At 42.5% G+C, this 15,443-nt stretch overlaps 1 protein-coding gene across 2 annotated transcripts; it reads right to left on the bottom strand.

Annotated features, from left to right (window-relative positions):
* Positions 1–720: 720 nt before the first annotated feature.
* On the bottom strand, positions 721–15,015 carry c24h8orf82 (chromosome 24 C8orf82 homolog). Of its 2 annotated transcripts, none has more exons than XM_064935840.1 (4): positions 14,230–15,015; positions 14,094–14,142; positions 1,874–2,056; positions 721–1,726 (listed from the first exon to the last, which is right to left on the bottom strand). In XM_064935840.1, the coding sequence occupies exons 1-4, from the start codon at positions 14,398–14,400 to the stop codon at positions 1,380–1,382; spliced, it is 750 nt and encodes a 249-aa protein (XP_064791912.1). In that variant the 5' UTR covers positions 14,401–15,015; the 3' UTR covers positions 721–1,379. The 2 variants fall into 2 exon arrangements, with proteins under 2 accessions (XP_064791912.1, XP_064791913.1); XM_064935841.1 differs by having other exon boundaries at positions 1,895–2,056.
* Positions 15,016–15,443: the final 428 nt, after the last annotated feature.

Genomic DNA, 15,443 nt, shown 5'->3' with positions numbered 1-15,443 from the left:
GTATGAGTAGGCTAAGATATCCCCCAATGTCCATAAACTGCATATTTGAGGAACCAGAGGAAAGGACATTGAGAAATCATGGCTCTAAACAGATGGGAACAAAACCTAGGAACTAATGGATGTAAGTGAAAGTCAGTTTTTTTCATTTTTTTTTTAAAACTACTGTAATTGTACTGTGATTTACCCAGTGGTATATAGAACCCCCCACCCCGAGTTAGTGTCCTCCTTGCAAAGCATTACACCATAATAAAACATTTATAAAGGCATTCAGTGTGTGCCGATGCATTTTAATCATCATAAAAATAGGTTCCATCCTTATCCATTCAATACAAATGAAAAGGTTCCCTCTAGAGGTTTGTATTCTCACAGCAGAGGACCCATGGGTACTCTTATAGCAAAACTAGTAGCTTATCAATTGTTCGTCCACTATCTACAGAACCTACTGGCACATCAGCTATTAGTAGATAAACAGCTGAGGTTGCATCCCAAATGGCACAATACTCCCTACATAGTATTGTGACCAGAGGGCTCTGGTCAAGAGTAGTGCACTCTATAGGGAATAGGTTGCCATTTCAGACAACCTAAGTGTCATTGGTTGAATTTCTGTGGCCACTGCAAAGGCATATTTCACAAGACTGCATAGTATTTCTCTCAGGAGGTCCTTGTAACCCAAAAGTCCCAGGTTTCATTCTCCTGGACAAATACACGTAACATAAACAGTTGTAGCATTTGTCGACACACTGTTTTATTTGTTTCTGATTTTTCTTCACTGATCATTTGGACAACTCACAATTTCACATCTTTCACATCAATTTCACATCTTTGCCCAACACTGGCTGAGAGTTTCCGTTTATAAGGGTGGAGACTTCGCTAGTACATTTTTGAATAAGTCGGCTCCAAGAACTCGATCAAGCATCTGACACAATTATGCAAGATGTTACTTCTGCCAAGATTACATTCACTAGACAGTGCAGAGGCAAAATGTTTTTAAATTAATGGATACAACTTGAATTTGTCCAATAGGAGGAACTGATTATTAGCATTTTCTGACTGTTAGAATTTGCATACTCCTGACCCGTTTGGGCCAAATGATCATTACCGTTTTGATTAATGATGAGCACTGTTCTGAATATCACAGATAGTAATGGAACAAATATACATAACCACGTGTCGTCTACATCCCAAATGGCACCCTATACCCTACAAAGTTCACTACTTTTGAACAGCACCCTATCTACTCTGGTCAAAAGTAGTACACTTTATAGGGAATAGGGTGCCATTTGGAACATAACCATCATGTCCACTCTATATATTGCCTTTCAATAGGCAACTTTCGGGTATTCATCTTCTGCCCTCTAAATACAGCAGTGTTATTCTGATCAGCCCATCCCTCCCTCCTCTTCAGGGGGGAAACATCCTGCCAGTTCATTAGTCAGTGTGTGCTGTTGTCCCGCCCACAAGAAGTGTGTGGGCTGTTCTGATTGGTGTTGTTGAAGTGGGTACAGAAAGAAGGGGCTGAGCTCTATGGCGAGGGCGGAGCGCACCAAGCCGACGCCCCCCAGGCGCTCAGAGCAGGGGTGGTAGACACGCCCAGTCCCAGGATGCATGTAGAGAGACTTTGGACGGAACTTGACGGCCAGCTTGTCACCGCCCCAACAGAACGACAGTAGCTCTGGGGCTCCTCCTGTCCCCACATCTGTCAACGTACCCCCAGCGGTCTCGGTCCCTGTACCGGTAGAACAGACAGTTTGTCCTAGCTTCCGCTTTCTCTTTGGGGTTTATACAGGGTTAATGCAAAAGCACTTTGTGACAACTGATGATGTAAAATGGCTTTATAAATAAATGTTATTGATTGGTTGATTGATTGACTGACTGATTGGTTGATTGACTATACCCCCAGCGGCGGGCATCAAGTGGGTGAACACCAGCGGACGGTCGTCACAGCGCAGGAAGTTTCTCTCGCGGCCACACAGGGACAGGAAGGGGAAGTCATCCTGGTACCGCCCACTCTCGTTCCTACGGAGACGAGTGAAGAAGAACACCAGGAAGTGCTTATCTGAAAACAGAGAGAGAAAGAGAGGGGGGAAAATAAAAACACAACCACTGCATAAAACACAATAAGAGTTCATTCTTACTATAAATCAAGTTACACTAACTACACTTAGCCTAGATAACACTGCTCCTGCTCTCAAAATACACTACATGACCAAACGTATGTGGACACCTGCTCGTCAAACATCTCATTCCAAAATCATGGGCATTAATATGGATTTGGTTCCCCCTTTCATGCAATAACAGCATCCACTCTTCCGTGAAGGCTTTCTACTAGATTTTTATTTTACCTTTATTTTACTAGGCAAGTCAGTTAAGAACAAATTCTTATTTTCAATGACGGCTGTTGAACAGTGGGTTAACTGCCTGTTCAGGGGCAGAACGACAGATTTGTACCTTGTCAGCTCTGGGATTCGAACTTGCAACCTTTCGGTTACTAGTCCAACGCTCTAACCACTAGGCTCCTCTGTCGTCCCTACACTCTAACCACTAGGCTCCCCTGTCGTCCCTACACTCTAACCACTAGGCTCCCCTGTCGTCCCTACACTCTAACCACTAGGCTCCCCTGTCATCCCTACACTCTAACCACTAGGCTACCCTGCCATCCCCACACTCTAACCACTAGGCTACCCTGCCGTCCCTACACTCTAACCACTAGTCTACCCTGCCGTCCCTACACTCTAACCACTAGGCTACCCTGCCGTCCCTACACTCTAACCACTAGGCTACCCTGCCGTCCCTACACTCTAACCACTAGGCTACCCTGCCGTCCCTACACTCTAACCACTAGGCTACCTTGCCGCCCCAGATGTTGGAACATTGCTGCAGGACTTGCTTCCATTCAGCCACAAGAGCATTAGTGAGGTCGGGCACTGATGTTGGATGATTAGACCTGGCTAGCAGTCAGCTTTCCAATTCATCCCAAAGGTGTTTGATGGGGTTGAGGTCAGGGCTCTGTGCAGGCCAGTCAAGTCCTTCCACAATGATCTCATCAAACCATTTCTGTATGGACCTTGCTTTGTGTACAGGGGCTTTGTCATGCTGAAACAGGAAAGGGCCTTTCCCAAACCGTTGCCACAAAGTTGGAAGCACAGAATCAGGAATACCTAGGATAGGATAAAGTAATCCTTCTCACCCCCCCCCCCTTAAATGATTTAGATGCACTATTGTAAAGTGGCTGTTCCACTGGATGTCATAAGGTGAATTCACCAATTTGTAAGTCGCTCTGGATAAGAGCGTCTGCAAAATGACTTAAATGTAATGTAAAGAATCGCCTAGAACGTCATTGTATGCTGTAGCGTTAAGATTTTCTCCACTAAGGGGTCGAGCCCGAACCATGAAAAACAGCCCCAGACCATTATTCCCCCTCCACAAAACTTTACAGTTGGCAATATGCATTCAGGCAGGTAGCATTCTCCTGGCATCCGCCAAATCCAGATTTGTCCTTCGGACTGCCAAATATTGAAGAGTGATTCATCACTCCAGAGAACGCATTTCCGCTGCTCCAGAGTCCAATGGCGACAAGCTGTACACCACTCCAGCCGACGCTTAGCATTGGCCATGGTGATCTCAGGCTTGTGTGCGGCTGCTCGGCCAGACAAACATTTCATGAAGCTCCCGACTAACAGTTCTGCTGACGTTGCTACCAGAGGCAGTTTGGAACTCGGTAGTGAATGTTGCAACCGAGAACAGACGATTTTTACGCTCTACACGGTTCAGCACTCTGCGGGCGCATTCTGTGAGCTTGTGTGGCCTACCATGTCACGGCTGAGCTGGTGTTGCTCCTAGACATTTCCACTTCACAATAACAGCACTTACAGTTTACCGGGGCAGCTCGAGCAGGGCAGAAATTTGAAGAACTGAGTTGTTGGAAAGGTGGCATCCTATGACGGTGCCACGTTGAAAGTGACTGAGCTCTTCAGTAAGTCCATTCTACTGGGAATATTTGTCTATGGAGATTGCATGGATGTGTGCTCGAATTTATACACCTCTCAGCAACGGGTGTGGCTGAAATAGCCGAATCCACTAATTTGAAGGGTTGTCCACATACTTTTTACAAAGCATGTAGAGGACTGTAATTTTTTATCATAGGTACACTTCAACTGTGAGAGAAGGAATCTAAAACAAAATCCAGAAAATCACATTGCATGATTTTTAAGTAATTAATTTGCATTTTATTGCATGACATAAGTATTTGATCACCTACCAACCAGTAAGAATTCCAGCTCTTACAGACCTGTTAGTTTTTCTTTAAGAAGCCCTCCTGTTCTCCACTCATACCTGTATTAACTGCACCTGTTTGAACTCGTTACCTGTATAAAAGACACCTGTCCACACACTCAATCAAACAGACTCCAACCTCTCCACAATGGCCAAGACCAGAGAGATGTGTAAGGACATCAGGGATAAAATTGTAGACCTGCACAAGGCTGGGATGGGCTACAGGACAATAGGCAAGCAGCTTGGTGAGAAGGCAACAACTGTTGGCCCAATTATTAGAAAAAGTTCAAGATGACGGTCAATCACCCTCGGTCTGGGGCTCCATGCAAGATCTCTCATCGTGGGGCATCAATGATCATGAGGAAGGTGAGGGATCAGCCCAGAACTACACGGCAGGACCTGGTCAATGACCTGAAGAGAGCTGGTACCACAGTCTCAAAGAAAACCATTAGTAACACACTACGCCGTCATGGATTAAAATCCTGCAGCGCACGCAAGGTCTCGCTGCTCAAGCCAGCGCATGTCCAGGCCCGTCTGAAGTTTGCCAATGACCATCTGGATGATCCAGAGGAGGAATGGGAGAAGGTCATGTGGTCTGATGAGACAAAAATAGAGCTTTTTGGTCTAAACTCCACTCGCCGTGTTTGGAGGAAGAAGGATGAGTACAACCCCAAGAACACCATCCCAAACGTGAAGCATGTATTGAGGGGAGGATGGATGGGGCCATGTATCGTGAGATCTTGGCCAACAACCTCCTTCCCTCAGTAAGAGCATTGAAGATGGGTCGTGGCTGGGTCTTCCTGCATGACATCGACCCGAAACACACAGCCAGGGCAACTAAGGAGTGGCTCCGTAAGAAGCCTCTCAAGGTCCTGGAGTGGCCTAGCCAGTCTCCAGACCTGAACCCAATAGAACATCTTTGGAGGGAGCTGAAAGTCCGTATTGCCCAGTGGCAACCCCGAAACCTGAAGGATCTGGAGAAGGTCTGTATGGAGGAGTGGGCCAAAATCCCTGCAGCAGTCTGTGCAAACCTGGTCAAGAACTACAGGAAACGTATGATCTCTGTAATTGCAAACAAATGTTTCTGTACCAAATATTAAGTTCTGCTTTTCTGATGTATCAAATAATTGTCATGCAATAAAATGCAAATTAATTACTTAACAATCATACAATGTGATTTTCTGGATTTTTGTTTTAGATTCCGTCTCTCACAGTTGAAGTGTACCTATGATAAAAATTACAGACTTCTACATGCTTTGTGAGTAGGAAAATCTGCAAAATCGGTAGTGTATCAAATACTTGTTCTCCCCACTGTATATGTGTGTTCCTCAATATGTGCAGCATGTAACACTACAGTTCAAAAGTTGAGTCACTTAGAAATGTCCTTGTTTTTGAAAGGAAAAACATTTTTTTGTCCATTACGCCTGTAATCGAACCCACAAATGCTAATGCTCCAGATTTTCGGATAGTCTAAAGATGGCCAGTTTTAGCTTCTTTAATCAGAACAACAGTTTTCAGCTGTGCTAACAATTGCAAAAGTGTTTTCTTATGATCAATTAGCCTTTTAAAATGCTAAACTTGGGTTAGCTAACACAACGTGCCATTGGAACACAGGAGTGATGGTTGCTGATAATGCTGTACGCCTATGTAGATGTTCCATTAAAATCAGTCGTTTCCAGTTACGATAGTCATTTACAACATTAACAATGTCTACACTGTGTTTCTGATCAATTTTATGTTATTTTAATGAACAAAAAAAGTGACAAGACATTTCTAAGTGACCCCAATCTTTTGAACGGGAGTGTATATGTAGTGTTCCCCAATATGTGCAGCATGTACATACAGTGTGTTCCTCTATGTGCAGTTGAAGTCAGAAGTTTACATACACTTAGCTTGGAGTCATTAAAACTCCTTTTTCAACCACTCCACAAATTTCTTGTTAATTAACAAACTATAGTTTTGGCAAGTCGGTTAGGACATCTACTTTGTGCATGACACAAGTCATTTTTCAAACAACTGTTTAGACATATTTCACTTATAATTCACTGTATCACAATTCCAGTGGGTCAGAAGTTTACATACTCTGAAGTTGACTGTGACTTTAAACAGCTTGGAAAATTCCAGAAAATGATGTCATGGCTTTAGACACTTCTGACATAATTTGAGTCAATTGGAGGTGTAACTGTGGATGTATTTCAAGGCCTACCTTCAAACTCAGTGCCTTTTGCTTGACATCATGGGAAAATCAAAAGAAATCAACCAAGACCTCAGAAAATAAATTGTAGACCTCCACAAGTCTGGTTCATCCTTGTCCGGGTGAAGTGTAACTGATGAAAATTACAGGCCTCTCATCTTTTTAAGTGGGAGAACTTGCACAATTGGTGGCTGACTAAATCTTTTTTTGCCCCACTGTATATATAATACGTGCGGCATGTCTATATAATACGTGCGGCATGTCTATATAATACGTGGGGCATGTCTATATAATACGTGGGGCATGTCTATATAATACGTGCGGCATGTCTATATAATATGTCTATATAATACGTGGGGCATGTCTATATAATACGTGGGGCATGTCTATATAATACGTGCGGCATGTCTATATAATACGTGGGGCATGTCTATATAATGTCTACGTGGGGCATGTCTATATAATACGTGGGGCATGTCTATATAATACGTGCGGCATGTCTATATAATGTCTATATAATACGTGCGGCATGTTTATATAATACGTGGGGCATGGCATGTCTATATAATACGTGGGGCATGTCTATATAATACGTGCGGCATGTTTATATAATACGTGGGGCATGTCTATATAATACGTGCGGCATGTTTATATAATACGTGGGGCATGTCTATATAATACGTGCGGCATGTTTATATAATACGTGGGGCATGTCTATATAATACGTGGGGCATGTCTATATAATACGTCTATATAATACGTGCGGCATGTCTATATAATACGTGGGGCATGTCTATATAATACGTGCGGCATGTCTATATAATACGTGGGGTCATGTCTATATAATACGTGGGGCATGTCTATATAATACGTGGGCATGTCTATATAATACGTGTGTCTATATAATACGTGGGGCATGTCTATATAATACGTGCGGCATGTCTATATAATACGTGGGCATGTCTATATAATACGTGGGGCATGTCTATATAATACGTGCGGCATGTCTATATAATACGTAAATGTCTATATAATACGTGGGGCATGTCTATATAATACGTGCGGCATGTCTATATAATACGTGGGGCATGTCTATATAATACGTGGGGCATGTCTATATAATACGTGGGGCATGTCTATATAATATGTGTCTATATAATACGTGGGGGCATGTCTATATAATACGTATATAATACGTGGGCATGTCTATATAATACGTGCGGCATGTCTATATAATACGTGGCGGCATGTCTATATAATACGTGCGGCATGTCTATATAATACGTGGGGCATGTCTATATAATACGTGGGGCATGTCTATATAATACGTACATGTCTATATAATACGTGGGGCATGTCTATATAATACGTGGGGCATGTCTATATAATACGTGCGGCATGTCTATATAATACGTGCGGCATGTCTATATAATACGTGCGGCATGTCTATATAATACGTGCGGCATGTCTATATAATACGTGTCTATATAATACGTGCGGCATGTCTATATAATACGTGGGGCATGTCTATATAATACGGGCGGCATGTCTATATAATACGTGCGGCATGTCTATATAATACGTGCGGCATGTCTATATAATACGGGCGGCATGTCTATATAATACGTGCGGCATGTCTATATAATACGGGCGGCATGTCTATATAATACGTACGGCATGTCTATATAATACGTGCGGCATGTCTATATAATACGTGCGGCATGTCTATATAATACGTGGGCATGTCTATATAATACGTCTGTCTATATAATACGTGCGGCATGTCTATATAATACGTGGGGCATGTCTATATAATACGTGCGGCATGTCTATATAATACGTGCGGCATGTCTATATAATACGTGGGGCATGTCTATATAATACGTGGGGCATGTCTATATAATACGTGCGGCATGTCTATATAATACGTGCGGCATGTCTATATAATACGTGGGGCATGTCTATATAATACGTGCGGCATGTCTATATAATACGTGGGGCATGTCTATATAATACGTGCGGCATGTCTATATAATACGTGGGGCATGTCTATATAATACGGGCGGCATGTCTATATAATACGTGGGGCATGTCTATATAATACGTGGGGCATGTCTATATATACGTGGGGCATGTCTATATAATACGTGGGGCATGTCTATATAATACGTGCGGCATGTCTATATAATACGTGGGGCATGTCTATATAATACGGGCGGCATGTCTATATAATACGTGGGGCATGTCTATATAATACGTGCGGCATGTCTATATAATACGTGGGGCATGTCTATATAATACGGGCGGCATGTCTATATAATACGTGGGGCATGTCTATATAGTACGTGGGGCATGTCTATATAGTACGTGGGGCATGTCTATATAGTACGTGGGGCATGTCTATATAATACGTGGGGCATGTCTATATAATACGTGGGGCATGTCTATATAATACGTGGGGCATGTCTATATAATACGTGGGGCATGTCTATATAATACGTGGGGCATGTCTATATAATACGTGGGGCATGTCTACATAATATGCGGCATGTCTATATAATACGTGGGCATGTCTATATAATACGTGGGGCATGTCTATATAATACGTGGGGCATGTCTATATAATACGTGCGGCATGTTTATATAATACGTGGGGCATGTCTATATAATACGTGGGGCATGTCTATATAATACGTGGGGCATGTCTATATAATACGTGCGGCATGTCTATATAATACGTGGGGCATGTCTATATAATACGTGCGGCATGTCTATATAATACGTGGGGCATGTCTATATAATACGTGCGGCATGTTTATATAATACGTGGGGCATGTCTATATAATACGTGCGGCATGTTTATATAATACGTGGGGCATGTCTATATAATACGTGCGGCATGTTTATATAATACGTGGGGCATGTCTATATAATACGTGGGGCATGTCTATATAATACGTGGGGCATGTCTATATAATACGTGGGGCATGTCTATATAATACGTGGGGCATGTCTATATAATACGTGCGGCATGTCTATATAATACGTGCGGCATGTCTATATAATACGTGGGGCATGTCTATATAATACGTGCGGCATGTCTATATAATACGTGGGGCATGTCTATATAATACGTGGGGCATGTCTATATAATACGTGGGGCATGTCTATATAATACGTGGGGCATGTCTATATAATATAATACGTGGGGCATGTCTATATAATACGTGCGGCATGTCTATATAATACGTGGGGCATGTCTATATAATACGTGCGGCATGTTTATATAATACGTGGGGCATGTCTATATAATACGTGGGGCATGTCTATATAATACGTGGGGCATGTCTATATAATACGTGGGGCATGTCTATATAATACGTGCGGCATGTTTATATAATACGTGGAGCATGTCTATATAATACGTGCGGCATGTATATATAATACGTGGGGCATGTCTATATAATACGTGGGGCATGTCTATATAATACGGGCGGCATGTCTATATAATACGTGGGGCATGTCTATATAATACGTGGGGCATGTCTATATAATACGGGCGGCATGTCTATATAATACGTGCGGCATGTCTATATAATACGGGCGGCATGTCTATATAATACGTGCGGCATGTCTATATAATACGGGCGGCATGTCTATATAATACGTGCGGCATGTCTATATAATACGTGCGGCATGTCTATATAATACGTGGGGCATGTCTATATAATACGGGCGGCATGTCTATATAATACGTGCGGCATGTCTATATAATACGTGGGGCATGTCTATATAATACGGGCGGCATGTCTATATAATACGTGGGGCATGTCTATATAATACGTGGGGCATGTCTATATAATAATCGGGCGGCATGTCTATATAATACGGGCGGCATGTCTATATAGTACGTGGGGCATGTCTATATAGTACGTGGGGCATGTCTATATAGTACGTGGGGCATGTCTATATAGTACGTGGGGCATGTCTATATAGTACGTGCGGCATGTCTATATAGTACGTGGGGCATGTCTATATAGTACGTGGGGCATGTCTATATAGTACGTGGGGCATGTCTATATAATACGTGGGGCATGTCTATATAATACGTGGGGCATGTCTATATAATACGTGGGGCATGTCTATATAATACGTGGGGCATGTTTATATAATACGTGGGGCATGTCTATATAATACGTGGGGCATGTCTATATAATACGGGCGGCATGTCTATATAATACGTGGGGCATGTCTATATAATACGTGGGGCATGTCTATATAATACGGGCGGCATGTCTATATAATACGTGCGGCATGTCTATATAATACGGGCGGCATGTCTATATAATACGTGCGGCATGTCTATATAATACGGGCGGCATGTCTATATAATACGTGCGGCATGTCTATATAATACGTGCGGCATGTCTATATAATACGTGGGGCATGTCTATATAATACGGGCGGCATGTCTATATAATACGTGCGGCATGTCTATATATAGTGGGGCATGTCTATATAATACGGGCGGCATGTCTATATAATACGTGGGGCATGTCTATATAATACGTGGGGCATGTCTATATAATACGGGCGGCATGTCTATATAATACGGGCGGCATGTCTATATAGTACGTGGGGCATGTCTATATAGTACGTGGGGCATGTCTATATAGTACGTGGGGCATGTCTATATAGTACGTGGGGCATGTCTATATAGTACGTGCGGCATGTCTATATAGTACGTGGGGCATGTCTATATAGTACGTGGGGCATGTCTATATAGTACGTGGGGCATGTCTATATAATACGTGGGGCATGTCTATATAATACGTGGGGCATGTCTATATAATACGTGGGGCATGTCTATATAATACGTGGGGCATGTTTATATAATACGTGGGGTGGGGCATGTCTATATAATACGTGGGGCATGTCTATATAATACGTGCGGCATGTCTATATAATACGTGGGGCATGTCTATATAATACGTGCGGCATGTTTATATAATACGTGGGGCATGTCTATATAATACGTGGGGCATGTCTATATAATACGTGGGGCATGTCTATATAATACGTGGGGCATGTCTATATAATACGTGCGGCATGTTTATATAATACGTGGAGCATGTCTATATAATACGTGCGGCATGTATATATATATACGTGGGGCATGTCTATATATACGTGGGGCATGTCTATATAATACGGGCGGCATGTCTATATAATACGTGGGGCATGTCTATATATAGTGGGGCATGTCTATATAATACGGGCGGCATGTCTATATAATACGTGCGGCATGTCTATATATACGGGCGGCATGTCTATATAATACGTGCGGCATGTCTATATAATACGGGCGGCATGTCTATATAATACGTGCGGCATGTCTATATAATACGTGCGGCATGTCTATATAATACGTGGGGCATGTCTATATAATACGGGCGGCATGTCTATATAATACGTGCGGCATGTCTATATAATACGTGGGGCATGTCTATATAATACGGGCGGCATGTCTATATAATACGTGGGGCATGTCTATATAATACGTGGGGCATGTCTATATAATACGGGCGGCATGTCTATATAATACGGGCGGCATGTCTATATAGTACGTGGGGCATGTCTATATAATACGTGGGGCATGTCTATATAATACGTGGGGCATGTCTATATAGTACGTGGGGCATGTCTATATAGTACGTGGGGCATGTCTATATAGTACGTGGGGCATGTCTATATAGTACGTGCATGTCTATATAGTACGTGGGGCATGTCTATATAGTACGTGGGGCATGTCTATATAGTACGTGGGGCATGTCTATATAATACGTGGGGCATGTCTATATAATACGTGGGGCATGTCTATATAATACGTGGGGCATGTCTATATAATACGTGGGGCATGTTTATATAATACGTGGGGTGGGGCATGTCTATATAATACGTGGGGCATGTCTATATAATACGTGGGGCATGTCTATATAATACGTGGGGCATGTCTATATAATACGTGGGGCATGTCTATATAATACGTGGGGCATGTCTATATAATACGTGGGGCATGTCTATATAATACGTGGGGCATGTCTATATAATACGTGGGGCATGTCTATATAGTACGTGGGGCATGTCTATATAGTACGTGCGGCATGTCTTTATAGTACGTGCGGCATGTCTATATAGTACGTGGGGCATGTCTTTATAGTACGTGCGGCATGTCTTTATAGTACGTGCGGCATGTCTTTATAGTACGTGCGGCATGTCTATATAGTACGTGCGGCATGTCTATATAGTACGTGCGGCATGTCTTTATAGTACGTGCGGCATGTCTTTATAGTACGTGCGGCATGTCTTTATAGTACGTGCGGCATGTCTTTATAGTACGTGCGGCATGTCTATATAGTACGTGCGGCATGTCTTTATAGTACGTGCGGCATGTCTATATAGTACGTGCGGCATGTCTATATAGTACGTGCCGCATGTCTATATAGTACGTGCCGCATGTCTATATAGTACGTGCGGCATGTCTATATAGTAAGTGCGGCATGTCTTTATAGTACGTGCGGCATGTCTTTATAGTACGTGCGGCATGTCTTTATAGTACGTGCAGCATGTCTTTATAGTACGTGCAGCATGTCTTTATAGTACGTGCAGCATGTCTTTATAGTACGTGCAGCATGTCTTTATAGTACGTGCAGCATGTCTTTATAGTACGTGCAGCATGTCTTTATAGTACGTGCAGCATGTCTTTATAGTACGTGCAGCATGTCTTTATAGTATGTGCAGCATGTCTTTATAGTACGTGCAGCATGTCTTTATAGTACGTGCAGCATGTCTTTATAGTATGTGCAGCATGTCTTTATAGTACGTGCAGCATGTCTTTATAGTACGTGCAGCATGTCTATATAGTACGTGCAGCATGTCTTTATAGTATGTGCAGCATGTCTTTATAGTATGTGCAGCATGTCTTTATAGTATGTGCAGCATGTCTTTATAGTATGTGCAGCATGTCTTTATAGTATGTGCAGCATGTATGCCTGAAAGCTGTAAAACAGATGCAACAGTTTATTCACATTTATAATTGCATCCCAAATGGCATCCTATTCCATACATACAGTAGTGCACAAATATTGTGTCCTCGTCAGAATTAGTGCACTACATAGGGGATAGGGTGTACCATTAGCATGCTCCGTGTTCTGCTGACTAAGATTGCAGAACATTGAGTACAGGTTCTGGCCTTAACCCTGAGCGTACACTACATCACCTCCATATGTTCTCTCGATGGGAGCTGAACGCCAAACACAGGGGTTGTTGTGGGAAGCAGGCAACCCCCACACACAGTCTTACAGTAATGCTTGGCACATGACATAAGACTATACTTAGGCTCAGCTTGTGTAGTAGCAGGGATAATCATGTTTACTACAGAATATGAAGACTGAATAATGAAGGTCACCACATCATCTCATATATAACCACAGGCAGAGATGATAACCGACAGGTTGTCTAAATTCATGTCAATGTAACCTCTGTAAGAGCGTAATTTTTACATCTGGAAAGAGGTAACTAGACTGCTCTCTGTGTGTGTATGTGTGTGTGTGTGTACTTTAAATACCTTTGAAACACGTGACAAAGTTTTTCACTTTAGTGTCATCAAGGAACAGCTGTGGTAAAAACAGAAGTTTAGTTAGCTGATCACTGCAACGAAACAATTCACTATTTAGTTGTATTTTTTTGTGTAAGCCATTCACCTGCCCTTGGTGGTCAATGTAGTAGAAGTATTCCCGAATGCGCGGTTCGGGGCTCTGGCCTTGTATGTAGGTGACGTTAGTACGTGTACCAAACTGGGTTACAAACCGCACTACACTGAGGTACCGCAACACCCTCTGCCCACTGTTGACAACCACAGCCCCGCACAACATACTGAAAAGACCCGGGAGAACGATTGGACTTTTGTTCAACTATGATCAGTGTCCTCCGTGCAGCGTCAAAAACATGGCACATACAACCGATGTACAGACTTCAAACGTGAGTGGAAATATTTTAGCTGACCTGTCTGTATCCAACTGATAACGTGATGTTATGAAGCTTTGGTAGCTTACTACCGGAAGCGCAGCTTTCTATGGCGGTCGGACAAATCCCTTTCATAAAGCCAGCTTACTGCCACCAAGTGGATACATTAAGAAATACACCTAATACATTGTTACAAAAATACCTACTGTACATTCAGGAACTAAATATATGTTCTTCATTTTCTCCCGAGCCTTTAAATATGTAAATGTGTAAATGCATACTGCTGGTTTTATTGCGAGAAAATAGACCATTTAAATATAGGCTATTGAAAAAGTATTTATTACAGGACCCACAAGTGCATGATTGTCCTACAGGCCTAAGTGAACTCCCTGGCTCTATTCCATGAAGATTAGTCTACACAGCATGGCTACATGAATACCAAAAAGGCCAACTTCATACCACCAATAAATCTAACGATAAGAGTCATACTTTTAATATAACACTATACAGGCAATTCAGTGATAACAGTGGCGTAGTGTGCCCTTAAACAAATCTTGACAATTATCATTGAAATTCAACCGCACGGTAGTCCTATGCATACAAACGACCTCATCTTCTCATATAAGACATTCCAAGGGTTGAATTAATGGAGAGTCAAAGCAACATTCTGGACTTCCAATCAGAAGCTTCTTTCGCGGAGATGGGACGAAGTAGACAAAGCGGCCGATTCAGACGTACTGGTCATTGCTTGGTCAGAGACAAATTCCGTGTTAAAAACAACTTAAATCTCGAAGAAAAACGACTGAAAAATAGATTTGAACTGTCATCAATCTCGGAATTCCAACTCGGGCCACTTGCTGGAGCTCCGACTTTACAACCTGAAGATCATGATTTGACCTCGTATTTTCCCGAGTTCCCAGTTGTTTTCAACGCGGCAAGAGTCCCCAAGGCT

The sequence above is a fragment of the Oncorhynchus masou genome, chromosome 24 (assembly GCF_036934945.1).
Source record: "Oncorhynchus masou masou isolate Uvic2021 chromosome 24, UVic_Omas_1.1, whole genome shotgun sequence".
Taxonomy (NCBI): domain Eukaryota; kingdom Metazoa; phylum Chordata; class Actinopteri; order Salmoniformes; family Salmonidae; genus Oncorhynchus; species Oncorhynchus masou.
Note: the sequence above shows the minus strand (reverse complement) of the source record. Positions and strands in the feature narration are given on the sequence as shown.